At 36.7% G+C, this 24,358-nt stretch overlaps 4 protein-coding genes across 5 annotated transcripts; 1 reads left to right on the top strand and 3 right to left on the bottom strand.

Moving 5' to 3' along the window:
• Window positions 1–681: 681 nt before the first annotated feature.
• On the bottom strand, window positions 682–5,705 carry LOC308683426 (zona pellucida-like domain-containing protein 1; the record flags this gene model as incomplete). The annotated part of the gene is made up of 10 exons (XM_081353898.1): window positions 682–830; window positions 1,235–1,258; window positions 2,422–2,524; window positions 2,635–2,806; window positions 3,273–3,353; window positions 3,576–3,673; window positions 3,782–3,854; window positions 4,437–4,621; window positions 5,110–5,336; window positions 5,612–5,705. The coding sequence occupies 10 exons, from the start codon at window positions 5,703–5,705 to the stop codon at window positions 682–684; spliced, it is 1,206 nt and encodes a 401-aa protein (XP_081210024.1).
• Window positions 5,706–10,918: 5,213 nt separating this feature from the next.
• hist2h2l (histone 2, H2, like) lies at window positions 10,919–11,972 on the bottom strand. The gene has a single exon (XM_081354683.1). It carries the CDS (start codon window positions 11,730–11,732, stop codon window positions 11,352–11,354), a length of 381 nt encoding a protein of 126 aa, XP_081210809.1. The 5' UTR covers window positions 11,733–11,972; the 3' UTR covers window positions 10,919–11,351.
• An 83-nt stretch (window positions 11,973–12,055) lies between these two features.
• Window positions 12,056–12,442, top strand: h2ax1 (H2A.X variant histone family member 1; the record flags this gene model as incomplete). Its single annotated transcript, XM_081354682.1, has 1 exon — window positions 12,056–12,442. The coding sequence occupies one exon, from the start codon at window positions 12,056–12,058 to the stop codon at window positions 12,440–12,442; it is 387 nt and encodes a 128-aa protein (XP_081210808.1).
• A 1,572-nt stretch (window positions 12,443–14,014) lies between these two features.
• Window positions 14,015–19,740, bottom strand: zpr1 (ZPR1 zinc finger). Of its 2 annotated transcripts, XM_081354678.1 has the most exons (13): window positions 19,464–19,740; window positions 19,190–19,351; window positions 18,245–18,335; window positions 17,951–18,021; window positions 17,676–17,762; window positions 17,464–17,586; window positions 17,241–17,364; window positions 15,618–15,688; window positions 15,435–15,524; window positions 15,246–15,356; window positions 15,068–15,157; window positions 14,766–14,831; window positions 14,015–14,578 (listed from the first exon to the last, which is right to left on the bottom strand). In XM_081354678.1, the coding sequence occupies exons 1-13, from the start codon at window positions 19,578–19,580 to the stop codon at window positions 14,459–14,461; spliced, it is 1,323 nt and encodes a 440-aa protein (XP_081210804.1). In that variant the 5' UTR covers window positions 19,581–19,740; the 3' UTR covers window positions 14,015–14,458. The 2 variants fall into 2 exon arrangements, with proteins under 2 accessions (XP_081210804.1, XP_081210803.1); XM_081354677.1 differs by having other exon boundaries at window positions 17,241–17,586.
• Between the last annotated feature and the right edge of the window lie 4,618 nt (window positions 19,741–24,358).

Here is a 24,358-nt window from a genome sequence, read left to right on the forward strand (position 1 = left end):
TAGTTCACCCAAAAATGACAATCCTGTCATTTAATCACCCTCAAGTTGTTCCAGACCTGTATGAATTTCTGTCTTTTGCTGAACACAAAAGATATTCTGAAGAATATGGGTAAGTTGATGGCCCCCATTGAGTATCTTTTCTTCTCCATACTTTAGAAGTCAATGGCTTCTGTCAACTGTTTGGTTACCCACATTCTTAAGAATATCTCTTGTGTTCAGCAGAAGATGGTTTGGAACAACTTAAGGATGGTTTAAATGATGACAATCTGATTGAGTCATGAGTCCATGAAAGCCAGTGTTTACAACTGTAACTTAATTTCTTAGTTTTGCTTTAATCAGACATAAAATTTCAACATTAGCAAAATACTTTTTGCCCTCATACAGAAAACCCCAAAATGCATATATAAATGAAATATAATTGATATCAAAATGAACTTTGGCATGCAAAAAAAAAAAAAAGTATGATGAATCTAAACCATTAGGAGACTTTTACTGTAAGGCACAGATCTATAATATTGGTTTGGTGAGATTTTCTTATTGTGACATCTACTCATTGTCCCATTCCTATCCTCTTGAACTACAGCTCAGTGCAGAAGCCATTTCTAGTGTCTATAAAACAGCTTTAACTGTGTCAAGCAAACCCTGCCAGAGTACAGAAATGAGATCTCTGTTTGAGAGCTGTCAGTGAAAAAGGTTTGATTTGTCTTTGAACTTGTCCCTGCGGATCTTGTAGACAAGCACAGCAAGCATGATGATGCACAGCGCTCCGAATATCCCTGCTGTCACAGAGATGCCCACCACTGCCTCCGCTGGCTTCTGATCCTGAGACGCTGCACAAACATTAGAACAACTAACTGACCTGAGCAAAAGCACACAGCTAACAGAAGTTTGAGGTGATCTCTATATCAGTATCACTTTATATTGGGTGTCTTCTACTACTATGCATTATGTATTTATAGTGTTCATGTTCTATTGCAGAATACTTGCGGCTGTTGTGGTGGGATACGGGTAAGGTTACGGACAGGTCTGGTGGTATGGTTAGGTGTAAGGGAAGGATATATGCAGGTTTTTTTTATTGTTTTAAATATAAGTACAGTGTAAAACTTGTTTGTACAGAATAAGTGCATTGTACAAAATGATTTCTTTAAATCTCAGTACATAGTGGTTAAAGACACAATATAAAGTGGGACCCATATTTCTTTATAAATGTATAAATGTTAGAAAACATGCATACCTGCTTCAACAGGTACAAATGGCTCTAAAGGGATCATAAAAAGAAGAAAATTCAAATGAGTTGCAAAACATGGCATGTTATGGTCAAAATACAATAAAATTAATACATATATGATCATTGTCCTCTGATTTTATTGTCCTCTGTAGAGCTGCTTATGGCTGAATTGAACTCATTTCTTAAAGGTATAGGGTAGGCTATTTTCAAAGAGGCTAGCAACAGCGAGCTAGCATAAGATCCCACCCTCCTTTCAGAGCGTCTCCAAAACCACACTTCCTCCAAAACACATAAATTGAGTACAGCAGGGAGCAAACACAAGCGTCATGAGGTACGGCATTAAACTACCTCATGTCTCAAAGCACTTAACATTACAATAATAATGAACATAAACAACTTAGAGCATTGACCTGTACTACCTTACTGCTGCAGATTCATTTCGGCGTTGATAGTTGCATTGAAATGCATAAATTCGAGTCATGAACTGCTCCGAGTATAACGTCACAAGATTCCATCTCTTACAAATTATGGTTGCAGTGGCATGAATGCAGAATAAGCTCGTAAGCTGTAGAAGGTGGCTGCTGTTTCGGTTGTGGTGCTCGGCGACTGACGTCTGTCTAATTCTGCATAGCATGAAACGCACTGATGACGTGATGTGTGCGCGAGCAGGGTGCGTGGAGGTATGGAAATAACTTTTCATGTTTCTCAAACGGAAGGCTGCATCCTGCGCCCTTCCTAGTTCAGTCCTTCTGAGGCTTGTTGGCTAGAGTAGTCCTCAGCAATTAAACGCTACGAGACAGTCTAGTAAGAGTGCATGGCTACGTCACACATGTTCCCGCCCCCACGGTCAGAGTGCGGAAATACTATTAAAACTTATTTTAAACTTAACAAATGATTTATTAGTCTTTTACTCTGCTCCTAACCATCCTTGGGGCCAGAATCAATAATTTATTAGTGATTGAATGCTATCAGGATGTGAAGATACTTTCAACCACAACCAGCATAACAAAAAATGTTTCTGGAATAAATCGCCTGCCCTGCCTTTAACTGATGAACTTCACAGTTATTGAACTGAACTGAACTGAACCAACAATCCAATATAGGCTACAACAATTGTATAAAGCACTATAAAAACAAAGGCGACTTGACTTGTACATTGAAATGATTTCTCTCCAACATCTGATTGCTCTTACCATCCACTTTGGTGATGATTGGTCCAGAGCTCACCGTAGCGACGTCACTCACTGAGGTTCTCTGAGCCGACTGGACTTCTCTCCTCTTTCTCGTTGTGCAATTCTGATGCATGTCACAAAATGCATTTTAATACACTTCAGTTAGATGATGGCGTATGTGGCCCTCTTGTGAATGACATAATGAGTTTTTTAATGGTGCACGTTGTTTCATACCTGCCGTAAGGATCTGCAGAATGAGCTCTCGCAGAGCCTGGTGGCACAGTGCAGATAAAAGGTCGAAACTGTCCTGTTTCTGTGCTCTATAAAGCGAAAGGTCTCGAACGAGAAGCGTGCCACCTGCTGTTCTCCATTCACACCCATAATGGTTTGAAGATCACGGGTACATCTGTGAATGACCGAAATATGATCAGAATGCTGGTAGTTTTTTATTGGTTACATATTATTCATAATTTATTGATTCTCTATAATATATATATTTTTTAAAATATTTTTAAAATGCTCAGATTCAAGTAATGTAATATTTAAATGTAAAAAAAAATTAAAAAAGAAGAAAAAAAAACATTCACAAACTTCTTTTTTTCTTTGACCTAATATATTTACCCGAAAAACCCTCTGAGTTTTTAAGTTAATAATTTAACATCACACTCTCTGATATCAGTCCGTGATCACATGATATGCAGGTAATCAAATCAAATATTTCCTTTTTTCATAAGAGTTTCATTTTGATTTGTTTTTATTTGCATCTGAATCATCCTCTAGCAGCCATCTTCACTTAGTTTAATTTAAAATTAGATTGTCAAACATTAGTTAAAATGTATAAATGAAAGAAAAATGTAAGCCTTCACACTTACCCGACGAACAGGTCAAATGATGTGCTGTTGCCTGGGTAAGGACTAGTGGTTGTATAGCATCGATCCAAAAGAACATTGAACCTTTATGGGGGTACATTTTAAAAAGTGATCTATCAACTTCAAAACTGAAGATTTATTAGAATAATACGTTTTATATAATGGTTGTAAGATTTTCATTCTGGATAACATCAGGGCTATAATTTTTATTGGTGGCTCCCTTCTCCCCTGGGCTCAATTTGTAACATATCATAGACCACCTTAAGATTAATAACATAATTGATAATCTCAAACTGAACAAAGTACCTGTCTGTGAGATTAGTGGCTCGAACTTCCGCAAAAACCCTGGTCTTCAGCATGAGACCCGTTGGAGGAATGAAGAGGCGAGTTGTATATGTGTAATCCTTTGAGTGCAGACAGACAGTTACGAACACATGCAGTTGGCCAATGTAATTGTCAATAAAGTGTTATGCTAAATGTCCTTGCAAATCTAAGCCAGTTGAACATAATACCTCGAAAAGAGCCATGCTCAGAGTGCTGATGAAACTACCATTATTGTCCTTAATTGCCAGACTCACTCCAGATCTGCCCCCAAAAAACAGAACAACGGCGGTTTGTGTAACTCATCCTGAAATGTGTTCAATCTAAATTATATAATAAGACATACAGTGGAGGACAAAAGTCTGTGACCACTGAAAACTTTTATTTTGTTTGTTTTTTTTAATACATTTTTCATTACAAATTCATAAAATTAGACTTTTTTGTGTGTAAGTTTGATGCCAAAGAGCAGTGAACATCTTAGAACATCTGACCTTTGTACAACATTCACATGGTCACAAAGTTGCTTATTTGATCAGTGACCTAGAAGTAGACACTAATCTAAGTAAACCTGGTTTCACAGACAAGACATTGTTTTGTCTCAAGATGCACCAGTAACGTTTTTTTCTAAGGCACGTTTAAAAATAGCTATAAATGTCCCGCTTGATCTAAGCCGGTCTAATACTGGCTTAATCTAAAGCCTGTCTGTGAAACCAGGCTTAAATTTCTTCATTTTAAAGTGTCTTTAATGACTAAAACATTTTTTCTTAAAATGTTGAACCTTAAATCCCAGGTTTTCAATGTGGTCTCAGGCCGTTGGACACCACTGTACATGGCCATCCCACTCACACACTCATCTCCGTGTTGTTGATCAAGTACTGCAGTGGGTATCTACAGGAAAAGAGGTATTTCATCTCCTGTCGGTAGGTGATGGTTCCAGCATTAGGATCCTGAGTGTTGACAGACCCAGAGATGTTCACAACCTGCACACTAGAGAAGTCAGAGAACAGCCCAGATCCCACCTCCTGATTGATCTGTTGAATTGGAACATGCAAAAAAGACCTGAACATTAGAATTACCTTTGAATATCAATAATACAAATAAACCACAAAATAATAAAATGCAATTCAAAGTTCTTTATAGGTCAGTACTACTACTTCTCCAACTAATAATAATAATAATATTTGTATTATATTATTAATATTATATAAACAAATTTTGTTTATATATATTTAGTAAAAGACTAAAATAATATTTTTATATTATATATATATATATATATATATATAAACATTTAAAAAAAGACTAAACATATATATATATATATATATATAATGTATATGTATATATAAACACACAAATTGTGTTTTTATTATTTTTAATCTCTTTTAAATGTTTTTATATTTTAACATCCTGTGAATTTTGAGTTGCATTATATGAAAGGTGCTCCACAAATCAAATGTATTACTATTGTTTATTATGGTAATTATTTTGATTAATTCTGCTGAAAAACATCTAATACCGTCAGCTTATTGGAGCAAGCGGATATGTATGGTTCCCCGATGTAGAACTGGAATTTCAGTACAGGTGGGTTGACGGTCCAGTCAGCGGTTCCTTTGCACTCAGGCTTTGCAAAGTTACCATTAAGAGCCGCCATGGATTCATTATATCCATAGAAGTATATAGGGCACAGCAAAATTTGCAAATCCATCCTGTTTGTGCCACACACAACTGTGATATCAGAGTTGTCTGTAAAATAAAAGCAAAACAGTTATCACGTAACCTCTCGTGATGTTGGTATGAAAGTCTATTAAGCTTTTTATTCTGCGAGGACATTTAAAACCACACGAACCACAACTAAAAGAAGGACACCTCATTAAAATAATGTATGTTTAAGAAAATACACTCCTCAAATTGCTGGGTGGTCTTGAGTTCCTTTGTGGTTCCAAATGAACTGAAAGGTGAGATAGTGAAGAGAGAATTAAGGATGAAGAGGAGAAGGATACATGCATGCTTTGACTGACCTGGGTCTCTGAATGTTGGGTGGGTGAGGCAGGGACTCTGAGCCTCCGAATGGAGAATCAGGACAAGCTGACACACTAGGAGGACAGGCCACATGATGCTCTGGCTGCAGGGGAAATCCCACACATCACATTATCACCTTGACCTCGATTCACTCAAAAACAGATTTTAAAAGCAAAAACAGACACTTACTGTCAGATCACGCTACAGGTTTTCTGTTCTGTGTGCAGGTCTCACCAGCAAGCACTGAATGTTGCAATTCAAATCAATCTGATGTCACTGGCCACACGGTTTTTTAATGAAAGAGAGAGCCAACAAAAACATCTGACTCTTAGATATATCAAGACAGACAGAGAGATAGACAGACAGAGAGATAGACAGACAGACAGACAGACAGACAGAGAGATAGACAGACAGAGAGATGGACAGACAGAGAGATAGACAGACAGACAGACAGACAGACAGACAGACAGAGAGATGGACAGACAGAGAGATGGACAGACAGAGAGATAGACAGACAGACAGACAGACAGACAGACAGACAGACAGACAGATAGACAGACAGACAGAGAGATAGACAGACAGACAGACAGACAGACAGAGAGATAGACAGACAGAGAGATGGACAGACAGAGAGATAGACAGACAGAGAGATAGACAGACAGACAGACAGACAGACAGACAGACAGACAGACAGACAGACAGAGAGATAGACAGACAGAGAGATAGACAGACAGACAGAGAGATAGACAGACAGAGAGATAGACAGACCGACAGAGAGATAGACAGAGAGATAGACAGACAGACAGACAGAGAGATATACAGACAGACAGAGAGACAGACAGACAGACAGACAGACAGACAGACAGACAGACAGACAGACAGAGAGATAGACAGACAGAGAGATAGACAGACAGACAGAGAGATAGACAGACAGAGAGATATACAGACAGACAGAGAGACAGACAGACAGACAGACAGACAGACAGACAGAGAGATAGACAGACAGACAGACATACAGACAGACAGAGAGATAGACAGACCGACAGAGAGATAGACAGAGAGATAGACAGACAGACAGAGAGATAGACAGACAGACAGACAGACAGACAGACAGACAGACAGACAGAGAGAGAGATATACAGACAGACAGAGAGACAGACAGACAGACAGAGAGAGACAGACCGACAGAGAGAGAGATAGATAGATAGATAGATAGATAGATAGATAGATAGATAGATAGATAGATAGATAGATAGATAGATAGATAGATAGATAGATAGATAGATAGATAGATTACTTGTTTGTGTTTTTCTTTAATAATTACTTTTAATAAATGATAACCTATGTTTATTTGTATTTATCATTTGTGCATTACTTTTTAATATAATTTTAATATAATATAATGTTTATATTATATTAACATTATATAAAAAAAGTAATGCAAAAATAATACATACAAATAAACATGTTATTTTTTATTATAAGTAAGGAAAGACAAAATTAAGTAAACTTACATCATGAAAAAGCAGTAATTACATTAATATACAAGATTAATATTTTAACTACAAATAAATTACAAAGATCACATTCTACCTTGTTCACCTTCTCTCTTTCGTTGTCTCTTTTCTCTGTGTTTATGACGATATAGCTAGGCTATTTATACTGGCCCGTTTCTATCTATAGGTGTGAGGGAGGGCACCAGAAACAAAAAGCTGGGGTTATGAGAAATTCGGGACACCAAAGGAGGAACACGAGGAGGTCTAAGAAGACCAGTATAAATTCAGTATCAAGTGACATGTCTGGAATTCTAAGAGCATATCGCTGCTCATGTAGCTCTAACTTGGCTTTTGCCATGACTTAAATTCTATAAATGCATTTTATCAGGCTGCACTTCACTGTGCTATTATTATGATGCATTATGCAACAAATATGTCCACTTTTAGATGAAAGGTGCAAGTTAACAAAACAGGACCTAATGAAACATGGTCCATTCTAATGACAATATCAATTTTTGAATGGTCATATCCCCTCATTTGTTGATAGAAATGTTTTTTCATTTAAATTTTTATAAAAATGAATGTGAAAATTACATAAATTATTTAGTATATGAAAAATAGGATAACAGGATAATTAGAGGATATACACATTCTTTCATATTCACAAAAGTACGATCCAATCCAATCCAAACGTAAATAATTTTAGCACATTATATATCTTTTTTTTATTAAATGTAATGAAGAGCATCATAATACCTTTCTTAAACCAACAATAACAGCAGTGTTAGTTGTCTAATCTATACATATTATTTTTCATAAAATACGCACACAATATCCTTTTTTTTAATGTAGGTGGTTTCAGATGCGTCTTCGTGAGAAAAGGTTTCCTCTCCTCATCCTTTTTTAGAAATAGATATCCCACCCTTTCATACAAAGCCTACCAACGTCAGTGTGTAATTTCAACAAAGACAGCCCCTCTTAAAACAACATAAGAAAGGAACAATGTATTACATGATCTTCTACGACACTGTCCGTCTGGCTATCTGGTTCCTCGGTCACATGGTTTCCTTTTTTATCTTCTGGACCAGACAACTTATGGACCCAAATACCATAATAAATCAGCTTTACACACCTGCAGAACCAGACCCTTGGTTAAAATGGACAATGCACTTGTTTTTGTTTTTGTTTTTTTTTCACTGAATTTTCCTTTGCAAAATAATATCATAGTTAAAACATTAGGTAATTATATTCCTCAAATACTTATCTGGTTACTTGCTGTGCGCCACACACATTTATTCAAGACCAAATGTCAAAACATGATCGTGTGGATTATTCTCAGCATTCTCTCTTTGCCTGCAGGGGAGTCATGATCAAATCATCTCCCTCCATTATATGTCCAAGTAACACAAGCTGGATGAAATCACAGAGGACAAATCGCACAACACAAATATCCAGATTTCACTGTTAATGCGTGATTACTTCAAGGAGAACTCCGGTCAATTTTAACATTGAGCTCATTTTTTTGTAAATTTGGAGTGCTGTCAATACAGAAAACAATGACAAAAATCGGTGTTGCCAACACCGTGTTATCCTCTTTTTAAAATTTGCACCCTGTTGACTTCAATGGGGCAAGTTTTAAACCTGCTTTTAGCCTCTTAACATCCTTGATGTGTCATTACAAGTGCACAGCTAATGTGAGTGATTCCTTCAGAGTGATCACGGGTGAATCTGACTGCAGTAGATGTGAAAGATACGAATAAAAATTATGTTATTTCAGCCAGCGCACATACCTGTGTTTACATCCTTTTTTCGGTTGAAGTCCACAGTAATCGATTGTCGAGTTCACGTGCATAGGTTTATCACGCGCGTGAACTCGACAATCGATTACTGTTTACTTTTAAGATTCACCGTGTTCACTCTGAAGGAATCACTCACATTAGCTGTGCACTTGTAATGACACATCAAGGATGTTAAGAGGCTAAAAGCAGGTTTAAAACTTGCCCCATTGAAGTCAACAGGGTGCAAATTTTAAAAAGAGGACAACACGGTGTTGGCAACACCGATTTTTGTCATTGTTTTCTGTATTGACAGCACTCCAAATTTACAAAAAAATGAGCTCAATGTTAAAATTGACCGGAGTTCTCCTTTAAGGCATCTTTACACAGCTGAGTTAAAGCTGCTCTGAAGAGGCTCTGAGCTCCACCAACTTGTTTGTAAAGATGCAATGCTGCATAATACAAAAATGTGCCGGTGTTGTGCCGAATTTTAACTCCCAGCTAAATTATTACCACAGGGTAACCATAATTATATAAAAAACATTTTCAACCAATTGATTTAATTGATTACATTTTAAGTAGGTCATTTTATGATTATGTAATAATTTAATAATCCTAATAATCAATAATCCTTGACTCATTTCTTTTTTTTAAATGTATCTACAAATAAAAAAAAAATACACCTTCCTCACGAGCCAAAATGATTGGTGTGTGTGCGCCACTTGACCACTTAAACAATATCACATGGCTGTCAATGGATATACACCCTCTATCAATATTTCATTTAGTTCACCCAAAAATTCATTAAGTCATTAATTAGGCTACTCACCGTCATGTCATTCCAAACCCATAAAACCTTAGTTCATCTTCAGAACACAAATTAAGATATTTTTGATGAAATCTGAGAGCTTTCTGACTGCAGAACTGGTTCACAGGACTCAAGTTTGTTTAGGCTGTGGGTTGTTGTATTAAGATTTTGTTTTTGCCTTCAAATAGGCCTATGCCTGTTGGGGGTTGTATGTGTTTGTTGTTAAGTAAAATGAACTAGAGAGCAGTCAGAAATTCTGACTGTCCATTTAACTCTTTTCAGTCTACGTAACATAACACAGGCATATGATAATACAGTTTGCTTAATGTCTTTATAATAAATGCATCAAAACTATTATTTTGTATAATTTGTCTGATGAAGATCAATTATCAATGTTTCATCCATCCATAACCAAGAGAATTACTAACTTAAGAAGGTTTTACTATTCTACATGAATCAAGGTGATTTTGGCCTTTTATCATAGACTTTTCAGTGTCCCACATTGAAGCGCAGACTGTCTCAGATGACTTGCACTAAGATATCTGTCTACAATTTATTTTATGAATGTTATCGGCATTTTCTCTTTTGATGTGATTAGGACACATCCTGGGGGTTTTAAAATGGTATTATGTGTGGATTTAGATGGCTACAAATCACAAAATGCAAAAAATGTCCCATAGGGTAATTCACCCTATATCGTACATTAAATCGGGAGGGCAGACCACAAATGCTCAGTATTGTCATTTTTCATACGTTTTTATTGTTATAATCATTCTAATTTCATAATTCTATACTCACACATTTATATGCCTACATGAATTACCTGACTTCTTGAAAGAAATTTGAGTAAATGGTGTTTTGGTTCCTGTTATATGTCAGTCGATTATTTAAATAAACCTTGAAACGTGTGATGAGTAAATCTTCAATTAAGTGATAAATCTAAAATAAAGTAATAATAATGACAGTGCTTGTTTTCTTCATGTACCCTCCAACACTCCAGCAGCGCTGCCTTACTGTTGCCATGGTTACGACTTCTGTTCGCAAGACCAGCGTAAACTTTCGCAGATTCTGCAACGTTGTTTAAAAATGCTGTATTTACGTTTAAAACGTTAGAATACATAACACATATTTTTGTACTGCTTTACGCGCCTTGCTAATGCTTTCATGTCCTCCATATAGTAATAAGCTAACTTACATATTACTTGGCAGGAACACTCGCAAATCTGGTTGTTGTTACCATTAACCAATATATTTATTTGTGGTAAATGGCAGGGTAATTATGAAGAAACATTCAGGAAAAAGACATTTTTTTTTCCAGTATGAATACAGTACAGCAAAATTTTATACAAGAAATCAATAAAAACCAAAGCCAGTGTTTCCCTCCGGTAACTTGAGTTTACACATGAGTTAACAAATGACAACCAGGCCATAACAGTACAAGTGTTCACGTGCAAATACGATCAAACATGAACAACCTCAGGTGAATGTTGGTGTTATACAGATGGAAAGCACTGTGTGTGTGTGTGTGTGTTCTTCCAGAGCTGCGTTTCGCTCCAGATGCACCAGAGGTCCCTCATGCGGACATCAAACAACAACAGTGGATGCATTTTCGTCTTCCATCCTTAAGGATAAGAGTCCAGTCCATCTTGTTGGTTCACTTTCACTTGGAGCTGGTGTATTTGGTCACGGCCTTTGTGCCCTCGGACACGGCGTGTTTGGCCAGCTCTCCCGGCAGGAGCAGGCGCACGGCCGTCTGGATCTCCCGGGAAGTGATAGTGGAGCGCTTGTTGTAATGCGCCAGGCGCGAGGCTTCTCCGGCGATGCGCTCGAAGATGTCGTTTACAAACGAGTTCATTATGCCCATAGCTTTTGAGGAGATGCCGGTGTCCGGGTGGACTTGTTTCAGTACTTTATACACGTAAATGGCGTAACTCTCTTTCCTGGTCTTACGCCTTTTCTTATCCCCCTTCTTCTGGGTCTTGGTGACAGCTTTTTTAGACCCCTTTTTGGGAGCGGGCGCTGACTTCGCAGGTTCAGGCATTGTATCGGTTTTTCACAAAAGCTCAACTGTCAGACTCGTTATGGTATACGAACGAACTGCGCACATTACTGCCCCTTATTTATAGAGTCGGCATGCAAATAAGAGTGAGCACAGTCTCGGTTTCGATAGGACGACTTCCTAACGTCATGGACCAAGTTTTGAGTGGCGATTGGCTGTTTGCTGTAGAGTGAATCCATCCAATCAGAGCACACATCCGGGTATATATACCAATCCCTGCTTACATCATAAGCGAAAGCGCATTTGACTACCAACGTTAAACAGGGCGATACAAGCCAAACAGGCGGTTCTTTTGTTGTCAAAACATGTCTGGAAGAGGTAAAACCGGTGGGAAGGCCCGCGCAAAGGCCAAGTCTCGTTCATCCAGAGCTGGACTTCAGTTTCCAGTCGGACGTGTACACAGATTATTACGCAAGGGAAATTACGCTGAGCGCGTAGGCGCAGGAGCCCCCGTGTATTTGGCCGCTGTCCTGGAATACCTAACGGCTGAGATCCTCGAGCTGGCCGGAAACGCAGCCCGAGACAACAAGAAAACGAGAATCATCCCCCGTCACTTGCAACTGGCTGTCCGCAACGACGAAGAGCTCAACAAGCTTTTAGGCGGCGTTACCATCGCGCAGGGCGGAGTGCTTCCAAACATCCAGGCAGTGCTGCTGCCCAAGAAAACCGAGAAGCCTGCCAAGAGCAAGTAACAGGCCTTTACGATCACGGACAATGACACAAACGCAGCTCCGCTGGTTTGAGTCCAAGATATATTATGTTCCCTTCTTCGCGTTATATTGTGTTTTTGGTTTAATGAAGACGACAGCTGCATCTTGTAAACTTTGATTTATTATCATTTTTTTTCTAATGTTGATGATTGCTCTTTTGGACAGACGCACTCCCCTCACACAAGAAGAGATCTACACCACCACAGGCTATTAATGGCCATGGGACATTTAACCTGCCATCACGGTGGACTAAAGAACCTCCATTTGCGGGGTTAACAAAGTACATCAGTAGTTTATTGTATATGGACCAATGTTGGTTACATTTTATTTGTCACCGCTTTAAATTACATCCAAGTCATGTTCTTTATCTGCTGTTCAGTGGTTATGCTGTTTCAATAAATGTAAAGTGCCAGTGGAAGGCACAAAGAAGCCGTGATTCATTGTTTTTCTCGAAGCCGCATTGTGCTGCGCATAGTCTAATATAGAAGCTTTAATTAGAACTGTATCAAGTATGCTACAGCATAAAGAGCACTTTTAATTTACATTAAGAAATTGATAGCACATCCTTAAAAATAGAAAACTCATGTAAATATGAGTTGAAGATAAAAACAAAAACATTGGCATGTCGTCTCCTCATGGGCATCACCATGTTGACATCACATGACCATGACATGTCACACAGCGAGTTATTGACAATAATAATTTACTTGGTCATCAACTGCTTACTGTGCTTTACAGATGAAACTTGAAAACACAAGTATCTAAGCAACAAATATTTACTCAAATTTAAATTTTACAATATTATAACTTAACTTATTGTGCTGAAATAAAAAAAAAATGATTACCTCAAATAAAATCCCATATCCATTATATAATTATTCATACCATTAGCTAATTTATACATTTTTGGCAGTTTCTGGGAATGGCATTAAATTTGCACAAACAAAACATACCCCTGGTTTCACAGACAAGACTTAAGCCTAGTCCCAGACTAAAATGCATGTTTGATTGTTTTAACTGAAAGCAAATTGCACTGACATATCTTAAAATATGCCACTGCCATTGTTTTGTCTCAAGATGCATACCTGTAATGTTTTTTTTTTTTTTAAAAGCTACTTAAATGCCCTAATTGAACTAAGGCTTAATCTAAACCCTGTCTGTGAAACCGGGCCATAATGTTTCTTAACTTGTGAACACTGCTGTTTCCTGTTAAAAGGACAGTGATGTAATGGCTTTTTTGGGGGCTATACTTCAAAGGCTCATTCAATGGTGCCATTTACCAGTAGTAACAATTTGAAGGATTAATAATTGACTAATTAGAGAAGTGCACATATCATTAAAAACAATCAAACTAATTAGTTTATCGAGACAAACGAGTATATAAAAACAATACACATACTAAAGAGCTCCTCTTCAGCAGTGTAACTGCATGTTCCAATAGTCATAAAATCTATTAGCTAAAGTATTGAATGTCATTCTGAAGCCATTGTTAATTAGATTTCTTACTGAACTTTGCAAAGTTAAGCGTAAATAGATCAACACCATATTAATACATATTTGAAACTCTTTTATTGTACAAACATAACCCTTGTTATGTTACAGCCTTTATGAATGAGTCAGCCCTACTTAATGGAAAAGAAAATGCATCCACAGAATTCACATCTGTAGTAAGACTACTTTAAGTGTAACTTTGTAACAATTTTGTTGTGACATTGTTAATTAACACAAGTGCTTCATAGCCAAGATGACCATAACTTAAATTATTCAAATAATTTCCAGCAAGGAAATTAAGAACCTTGCATTTATTCAAGCCAAAAAAAAAAAAAAGAAATGTTCCCTCTCAAATCATAATGATGCTTTTAAAGACAACATGGTTTTCAGAAGTGGCAATTACATGAAATATTACAATAAATGTAAAAGTGAATTAAATAATGTTATATAATGATTTCGATTTGGAATATAGCAACATATAATCTCCATTTTTCTCTGACTTTAAGCCTATTTCTCTGCGTACCCTTCGGTTTTCATGTCATTGAGCCCCAAGTCTTCGTTCTGCTCAAAGGTCCTGGTGTACTTTTCAATCTTCATTTCTGGATCTGGATCTGGGGCATAAACATTCTGCAAAAAGGAGTCGGGTGATTAGCCTTCACATAAAAAGATATATACATCCAAATGTTTAAAAATAACACAATTGAAGACATTAAATCTGAAGCTTAACCATAAGATATCTTATTAAGATCCTTTAAATAAAACAATGTTTTATTTTGTATTATAAAAAAAAAAAAAAAAGTTTAACTGGCCTCACCTGAATATAACTATTGCCTGTCGGATCGTCCAGGATAATATGCACATCCATTTCCCCCGCCATTATCTAAGAAACATTTAGTAAACAACACATTAATTCCTTGACAATTCTTGACAATTTCACACATAAAAGCAAAATTATTTTAATAAAAAATGTTCTCTATATATTTAAAAAGTCTAAATTTATTTATTTAAAAAAAAAAAAATTATAAACAAGTTCCTTTTAAGACGCCCCATATTGAGAATATTGTCATTGCATTTAATAGTGAAGAACATTAACAGAAATGCTAGTAATATTCAAACCTTATCGATCTTTTGCCCAAAAAGCTCCAGTTTCCCTGCTCTATCCGCTGTAAAGCTGTCTCCACACATGAAGGGGTTTTTTGAAACAATCTAAAATAAGCATAAAAGCATAAAATTAGCATAAAAGAGGCTGTTTGTCGATAACAACAAAAGCTGTTAGCTGGGCTTTGATTCCTACCAGATCTTTGATGTCCTTGAGGAGTCCTTCCAGCGTAGTGAACTTCCCTCCGACAGCCGCCATCCCCAACTCAAACTCCAGCTCGGGAATCAACACGCTACACGTCTCTGACTGTTACACACATACATTACACATGAATGTTGAAAAGGTAAAGTATGCACACACAGTGTCACATGGAGCCAAACCCACCTTCAGCAGGTCTCTGGACATATCTGAAGGGTCGGTTAAGTGGAGAGTTATTTTGGTTCCCAGCTCTTCTGTGGCTCCTCCTGATTTCACCTATTTAATGATGTCAACAATAAATTCCAGTCCATAATACAAGAACAGCAACAAAAAAATACACAAACATATAGCATGGTTTATTATTCTCACCTCATTGGTGCGATGTCCACAGCTGTCGCAATTAGTGGCCATTATTATGACCTCTTTAAAGTGTGGAATTTCTGCAATTGGGTTAAAGGGACCAATAAACTGCTTTCTTTAAATTATGACCCACAAGTGTTAGACCCATATCTCCATGCTCCATGCAGTGCCATTTTCACAAAAGAATATTACACTAAAATGCTAGCGAAACTTGGCACTGCTAATTTTAGCCACAGCTTGAAATGAAAATCTCCAAGGGCTCCCATGGTACTAGGGGTGGGCAACATATTGGTAGACACGATTAACCGGTAGAGATTTTGGACTACCGACTATCAAGGTTACGCTCGCATGACGTTGCTGTGCTGCGCGGTCACAAAGCTTATCCTTTGAATGTGTGTTCTTAAGCATTGTGGTTTAAGTGATTTTAAACCGTTGAAGCACAGTAAGCAGAGAAAGACAACAATTCTCTATATGAGCTCGCTATCAGAGAGACCGTTTCTGAGCACTGTCTGAGAGACACATGGTAATTAATGGTAAATACACATGCTTATGTGTCAAATGACGATCTCTGCAAGTAAACAGACATTTATCTCTTAAGTGAACGTAAACAGTTTAGAAAGAAAAACGCATGAGTATATTGGGCTGCGTTTACACTGCAAGCCCTAATGCACACAAACCTAATCTTTTGATCATATTCGGGTTTTTTTTGCCCTGCCTGTTTACATTCACTTTAGACATGCCTGGTATCCAACATCTGTGTTTACATTAATCCCTGCCCAAAATGATTCTGTTGGTGATCGCTTTACTATGCGACATGGTTGGCCCTCGGGTTTTGAATGGACATACTAAAATGATTTTATAATTCATGTCGGGTGGCCATGATTATTTGCCAGCGTGCACAAGTTAAAAGTTGTCATGGATGTTTGCAGTGAAAAATCTTACTGAACGGATACAGACCGGAAAATAATGGTAATTTTCGTTTGTTATTTTATCTACAGCTAGATGTAGAATTCTGAAGTGAAATAAAGTTGCGTGGTAAGATTACATATATTTGAATAAATGAACTAATGAGAGAGAGAGAGAAATTGTATAATGTAACTTTTAGTAGTGAAGCGGTTTTATTTATACATTTCACGAGGTTGAAAACCACTTTCTATTCTAATTAATATTTCTGTGTGCGCAATTTTGTTTCCACCTCAATAAAAAAAGCTGCAAGTTTTAGTGCGAGCGCATACAGGGACGTCTGCTTCATAATACGACATTAATTAGTAATAAGACTCTAGTATTCGTTTTTTGTGATATTGAAAATGGTGACGAATTATGAAATTACAATGGTATCAAACTTATATCAAACTTATTTAAAGCAAAAATAACCATATCGTGATGATACATAATATCATTGTGAAATAAAATGGCTCATATCGAGAATCGTGAAATGAGATTTTGTTCATATCGCCAACCCCTACTTGGTACCATCATTTGTTGAACAACCATTTTCTCTGCATTCAAATAAATTAGTAAAGCAGGATATTAAACAAATCTACATGGAAAGCCTCTGTTATTTGGTTAGCAATTTAACACAAAGATTCATTTGAAAATGCATGTTGTTTGCTAGCGTACTTTAAAGGATACGGACAAGCTTCATGTTTGTGTTGGCTGGGGCATTACATTCTGGGCAGTTAGTGTTGAACACTAATACCTCATTTCTCATTGCATCTATATCATCGACTGTCTTTTCGTCTTGTTTTTCCTCTACCTGAAAAACAGATGGTGGAAGTTGAAGAAACTGTAATCTTACAGTTCTGCACTCCTTGCTCAAGTCAACAGCAGAACAGATTCTGTAGCAGTTTCTCACCTCTATTCCTAGCGCAGCGTTGTGCTCAGCTGTCCTGTTGTAATACGTGACAGAGAGAGCTGTGTCTTTCTGAGGCACAAACGGGTTCTCAATAAAACTATTCCCAGATGGATCATCAATAATCTGCAGACAGAAGACAAATGCGGCATTCGTTAGTTCATGATAATAATACTGTTTAATCCTTTGTGAAGTTTATCATCCGCAAAACTTACTAAAGTGAATTCCTCTTCAACTTCTTTAAGTTTTTTCAGCCTCTGGATGAATTCATCTATTTTTTCAGCAACAGCTGGATCTGTTCCCTGCAATGTGGAGAGGACAAACAGAACTCTTAATAAATACATATATACAAACATACAGGAACAAAAACAGAACACTTAATAATTATATATAGACAATTATTTTCAATATAAAACAAAACGCTTTGCATAAATAGTTCAAACCTGATGAAACATACAGATGAACAAGGCTATTAAAAAAAAACACCCACCTTTCTAATAGGTTGGTCTTGCTCTAAACCCGCCACTGCTCTGTCCAGAAGGCCCTCAATTGTTGACAAGGCTAACCCATTAGAAAAAAGACAAAACGTTATTAATGATAAACTTACAAACAGTATTTATTATAATTTGCAAAATATCATTCTGCAGATGAAGTCTACTTCACCATAAAACAAAATTTAAGTTGAGTTATAGGCTGTAATTGCATTATAATCCATCATAACATCAACTTTTCAATAAGAGATTTGTACTTTAGTTAGAGGTCAAAATGAAAATACATAACTTACAGCCCTTCTGTGTGAAAGGAGGAATTTCAAAATCAAGTTGTGGAATTCTGGTGGACGCACTGTCCGACTTTACAACCTCTCGATTCATGTCCTGCACAAAAGGAAAAACTACTTGCTGAAGAAAAATATCAATATTTATAACTTTATAAACTATAATCACTGGCTTCTAGTCACGGCCGTACATGAGTCGAGTTCTGGCTAAAAAAATCTCAATTACAATTCACTCCCATTTTAAAGCTTGGAAGAGTGTCAGGATATTTCTTAATATGACTCTTGTGTTTGAAACAAGAAAGGATGACTTGAGGGTGAGTCAATTATAGGATTGTTTTAATTTTTGGGTGAACTAACCCTTTAAATGTTCAGCATCACATCCTTAAGATTAACACACAGTTGTCTTCGTTAAAAATAGAGAGATCAAATTATATTACCAGTGCTTATGCCGCTCTCTCTCCCTCTTTGATCTAGAAATTGATTAATAAAATAAAGCCCATTCTGTTGCTTTCTTAGACGTGAACTGCATGAAATTGACAATTTTTTTATGGAAAATTGCTCCCATCATTATGTTGAAAAACAATCTAATCAGAATAATTTCTCTTCTGTATATTTTAAGTTAAAGCTGTCAAATTATTAAGCAATATCACATGTGGGTTTTTTCCTTCTTGCTTTATATAATGACCACTAGGAGAAGCTCTAGGCATAGGCATATGTTTTCTTTGATTGGTCTTCATACGTTGTTGAAAATTGACTAAACGAGTGACGCACTTTTGTTGCGTTTTATGAGGGGTCTTTCTTAAAGTATCAACACATTAATGATTTATCTCTCTATTTTGGCAATGCTTTTCATTACTTGACCCTCCCGACATCTAAAAAACAGTTTATGAACAAAGTTAACAGTCCATACCAACAGTTTATTATTTTATACATAATAAACAAGACAAGACATACCTGTTTGGTCTTTACTTGTAAGGTGTACAGGATACCCTGCTCTTGTATGCGGCCAGCAGACTGGATTTCTGTGTTGGTCCAGTTACAGTGTGGACATGTAAAGGAGCTGATGATGATTTCTTTGAAGAAAGGGATCTTAGTAAACAGAAGACGTGTGCTTCCCTGGACAGGTCATACAAATTGGCATTAAATAAATGCATTAATTTGTTAAAAAAGTAATACTTGATATACGTATTGCCTAATAGTAATAATGATAATAATAATAAATATGTACATTTTTATAACAGTTCATGCACAAACTCTCAATCACTGTAGGTTGATGATCTTCATCATCTGCATTAATGTCCTTAAAAACGCCGCCGCGGACGCGCTCCTCCTCAATAACTGACATATTGCCAGGTAATGTGGGTTAAAAGTATTTAAACTGTCCGGTTTACTGGTAGAAGTGGTTCTAGTGAGTGATGTTCTCGTTCTGCTAGAAGTTTCCAGCAGCCTTCGCAGTTCGCACGTTTTTGGTAATATCCTCATGTGCGTTGAATCACCACCGGGTCAGACTCAGCTCAAGTTAACAAGACGTGTCAAAATAAAAGTCTTGCCTTTATTATGGTTAGGGTTAGGGTTAGTTAAACGAATATTTAGTGCATTCGTGTATGCCATCATGGCCGTAGCCAGCTATGAGGTCACCGAGGTCCGGACCTCGGTCAATTTTTTATATTCAAAAATAAAATGTCAAGATTTCTGAATGATTAATTAGCCGTTTAAACCGCGTCATATGTGTGTTTGCGATTTATGTCGCTGCGAGAAGGTAGAACAGTGAACGGGGCTTGAGAGCGTGTTGTGAGCAGACTGTAAAAAATGCGGCAGAGCGCTTTATGCCACTTTATTATAATTTATAAATAAAGTGCAAAAGAAACTACAAGCATGATGCAACGGCATCGTAGTTGATGTCAATTTGTAAGTCATGAAATGACCAAAAAGTGCAAATAAACTTTTTTTTTTTCTTTTACATTTCCGATAATGGCGCGTATAATTTGCACTAAGTGCCTGTCTTTTTAGCAAAATAAGACACCCTTTACTAAATAGCTACAGTGGCATAGGTCGTTGGGCGTGCGTGAGGTGTTTGAAACTAAGTAGCTTTTGACGCGTTCGACTCCAGTTCGAATCCGCCTTTTGCCGAACTCGCTCTTCTCCCTCTTCTCCCTTTTACCAATACATGAGATGTAAAATGTATAGCCTAACATAAAGGTCTCTAGCAGGGCCGTGCACAGACTTTTTGAGGGGCATGTGCTGAAACTAAAACAAGGGCACACCCCTCCCATTTTCAATAACACAAAATAATAGTCTCAAAAGCTTTAGATTTATTCACGATTAATAACAATCATCATAATAATAATATAGATAAACATGGTTTTAAGGGCTTCTTTAAACCTAACAGCAACCTTCAGTGGGCCAGGGATGTTGGTCTCTTGAAGGTCTGAAAATGAAAAGCAATGAAAAAAAAAAAATAGTGTGAAAAGTACAGTTGCAGTGAAAAGCATTTCTGAAGGATCACGTAACACTGAAGAGTACTGAACTGGAGTAATGATGCTGAAAATGCAGCTTTGATCACAGAAATAAATTACATTTTAAAATATATTCAAATAGAAAACAGTTATTTTAAATTGTAAAAATATTTCACAATATTACTGTTTTTGCTGTATTTTGGATCAAATAAATGAAGCCTTGGAATGAATTAAATCATGAATTACATTCTGCATGATAAAATATGAAGATTTCAGTGATCTTCTGTAAAAAAAAATGTAAGTCACTACTACAATATTACTGTAGTAAAACCATGCGAGGACGAGCGGAGAGTATAGAATACTATAGATTAAAAAATTAGCTAGATAATACGTGCATATTAACAGCCTTGAATTAACCATAACATGATTAGTCTAAATGTTAATAAATTAGGTGTATATCAGCAATCATAAATCAAAGAAGAAATGTCTTACTTCTTAGAAATATATGTTACCTAGGTGACGAGGATCACTCGTCGCTTTGTGTAAGTTCCAGTACGAAACAGCGCGGGGGCGCACCTGTTATTTTTCCGATGGTAAAAACAAATTATATGTTGTTGTATTACTTATCAGTATCTAGTTTTTTACAAGCGAATGTGTGAAAATGTGCATTTTTTGTCCGTCATTAAAACGGCGCCGGCGGCATCACATTACATTTTCATCAACAAGTTATAACCAACTAGTTTGTTGTACCTATATGGGCGCTCAGTTTTTCCTTCTGTAAAATACATTTGGCCAAAATCGCATTTTATAAAAGATGAAAGGCTACTGTATGCACAGGCTATTTAAGTGTCTATGTATTGGCTATGACTAGATGGCAAATGCTAGCCATACGTCTCAGGCGACGTCCCACATGTCTCAGTGAGTCAGACATCAAATAAATAAAATATTAGCCTTTATAGACAGTGTTTAGTAGTAGCCTATTTATTCAAACAACAAGATATTTATTTACCCTTCGCAAAACTTCGTTCAGCTGCTGTCTACTGTGCGGCTGCTGTGGAACTTCAGTTGATTCCGTGAATATAGAGGGGGCGGAGTTATCAGCATACTGACAGCTTGAGGATTGAATACGATTTACACAAGTTCATTTTAAGAACTTTCATTGGCTAAATATTTGTAAAACAGACAGACGGACGTAAATGGTAACCAATAGCATTGATAAAAAAAAAAAAAAAAACACCACCCAAAAAAGGGCACTTCGGAGTGTCAGGGCAAAAAGGGCATGTGCTCTGCACAGGTTGAGCCCTACCTGTGCACGTGCCTGGTCTCTAGCGTTATATTTTGCCAACGAACTAATATCGAAACCGTGATATGGTTTTGTGCTTTATAAAACAGCACAAGACTTTGTATCCTACATTATGTTTGTGCTGCGTGATTTAAAGAAAAGTGCGCACTTTGCTCACGCGATCAAAGGGTTTATTTCTTGCAAGTGAAGCCATTAGGACAAACGTATTGTAATTTTCCTATAGTGTAATGTAAAATATACTTGAGAAATATTCATTTTCATTTATTAGGCTATATGGATAATGATAGAAATCATTATTATATTATTATACTAATTGTTTGGCATACTAAAACACCAGTGATAATGTAATGTAGGCTGAAACTCTATATCATAACTAAAAAATATGTTTGAGCCCCCTTTAATGTCCCGGTACAAGTCAATGTTTTTTCTTTGTGCACAGTTCATGGGTTGAAGCCTGTTGAAGCTCTTAATTTTGAGCTCTCAAAGAGCACCAGATTGATGCATTTAACCTAAAAATGTACAAAATTTTCTTGCGGGGGAGCATGCCCCCGAACCCCCCTAGAGGAACAGAGCTTTACCCAACATAGTTTTACAAAATCCTATGGGAAAGATCGATCATTTATGAACTTTACTCCAGCATAGTACAACAAAGTTCCTTTTAAGTCAATAAACTAAAACTCTTAATGCAAAATTAAAATGTCCTTGGACAAACTATACATTTGGCCTGCCTAAGGGGGGGGCCTACAAGACATTGATTGTGCCCAGGGGCCTCTGAATTCTTAAACCGGCCCTGCACCTCACCCCGGACCTCACTAATTTTCAAACCCTGGTTACGGCCTTGTATGCCATTGTTAATTTATGTCTTGTATCATGTATTTATAATAAATGCAAACTCGTCATTAATCACACATGAACACAATACTGCAATAATGGTTATACGGTTGCTGGATAAATACTTTCACAATAACATCCAGGATTTGTTGAACATTGGTTTTTAATGCCGGTTTCAACGTTGACCCCAAAACACTATAGGCCTACACAATTTTTCGTTTGAACTAGGGTTGTATGAATGTGCCTACACGTTTTATTCAAACTGGAGCTCGTCTCACAAACAGAAGAAACCCCATATGTTTTACTGTGAGATTTCCCAACTAAAATGTTTAGTTTCCAGACATCACATATAAATTATATGATATGTATATTAGGACCGTATAATACGTTTACGTTATTTTGCTGTCATTGATAGTTGTTTCAAATCAGCAGCCACCAGATGGCGCTCCATCAGCTTCTGTCTTTTTGCCTCGTGCTTTCAATTCTCTAATGTTAAGAGTTGCCAACCCTGGCAAGATTCTATTAATGAACAAATTCTCAGTGGTCTGAAATATGCATGTAAACAACCACATTTATTTCTTAAAAAAAGGCTTTCAGGATTTCACATGGTTCTGACCACATAATTCTTGTGAAGAAACCCTTTTCGGCCTCCAGCATCTCATTCACTGCAGTGGACTTCATGTTGACCATTCATTTCATATAGTGTCCTAGCCAGAAAATCTATTTTACTCATAGCATACATTGCATGAACTGCCCCTTGGTGGCAGAACCTACAAAACTACTGGCTGGAATACAATATAGAATATGTATTATAGGCTACTTAATGAACATGCAGATATAAAGTAGGTATGTCCATTATGCTATAAAGTAAGACGTGCTTTATCTAGGTTGTGTATTGAAATGGGGAAGTGTTTTTTTTTTTTTTTTTTTTGCCTGCGTGGTGAAATGGTCAGTGGTGTAAATTTGAGCGTGTGATTTTTTTTCCCTTGCGAATATAGACCTTCCTGTTCTTGGCCAGTTGTTTAGCGTTTTTGTGTAACAGTGATGACACTTGTAGTGATGCTGTCAGAGTGCTGTCATAGATTAAAAATAGATTTTATTCGACCATCCAACAACGTTAGATGCTTATGCTAATGGTGACCAATAAAATCTGAATAATTTATTCACATAAATATCCAGATATAAACACAAGATTTTGTGAATAAATAGTACAAAATCTACAGGATTACAAAGAAATACATCTATATAGATATATATATATATATATATATATATAATGGTCACTTTTAAATAAAATAAAACATTCTATAAAAAAAAAAAAACATTTCCAAGTTTAAAATACATTTTGAGTTCCAGATTTTCAACATTGAAATATTCTGCCAAAGTCAAGAGATGGCCATCACTACTGAGGAAGGTTATTGAAACTGATGAAGATCTTTAAGAGACTTAAGTGTATTACAGTAATATATTATATTTTGCTATAATACCATTCAAACGTTTGGGGTCAGTACTACTGTGAAACACTACAATTTA

This window comes from Scardinius erythrophthalmus, assembly GCF_964197995.2.
Source record: "Scardinius erythrophthalmus genome assembly, chromosome: 23".
Taxonomy (NCBI): Eukaryota; Metazoa; Chordata; class Actinopteri; order Cypriniformes; family Leuciscidae; genus Scardinius; species Scardinius erythrophthalmus.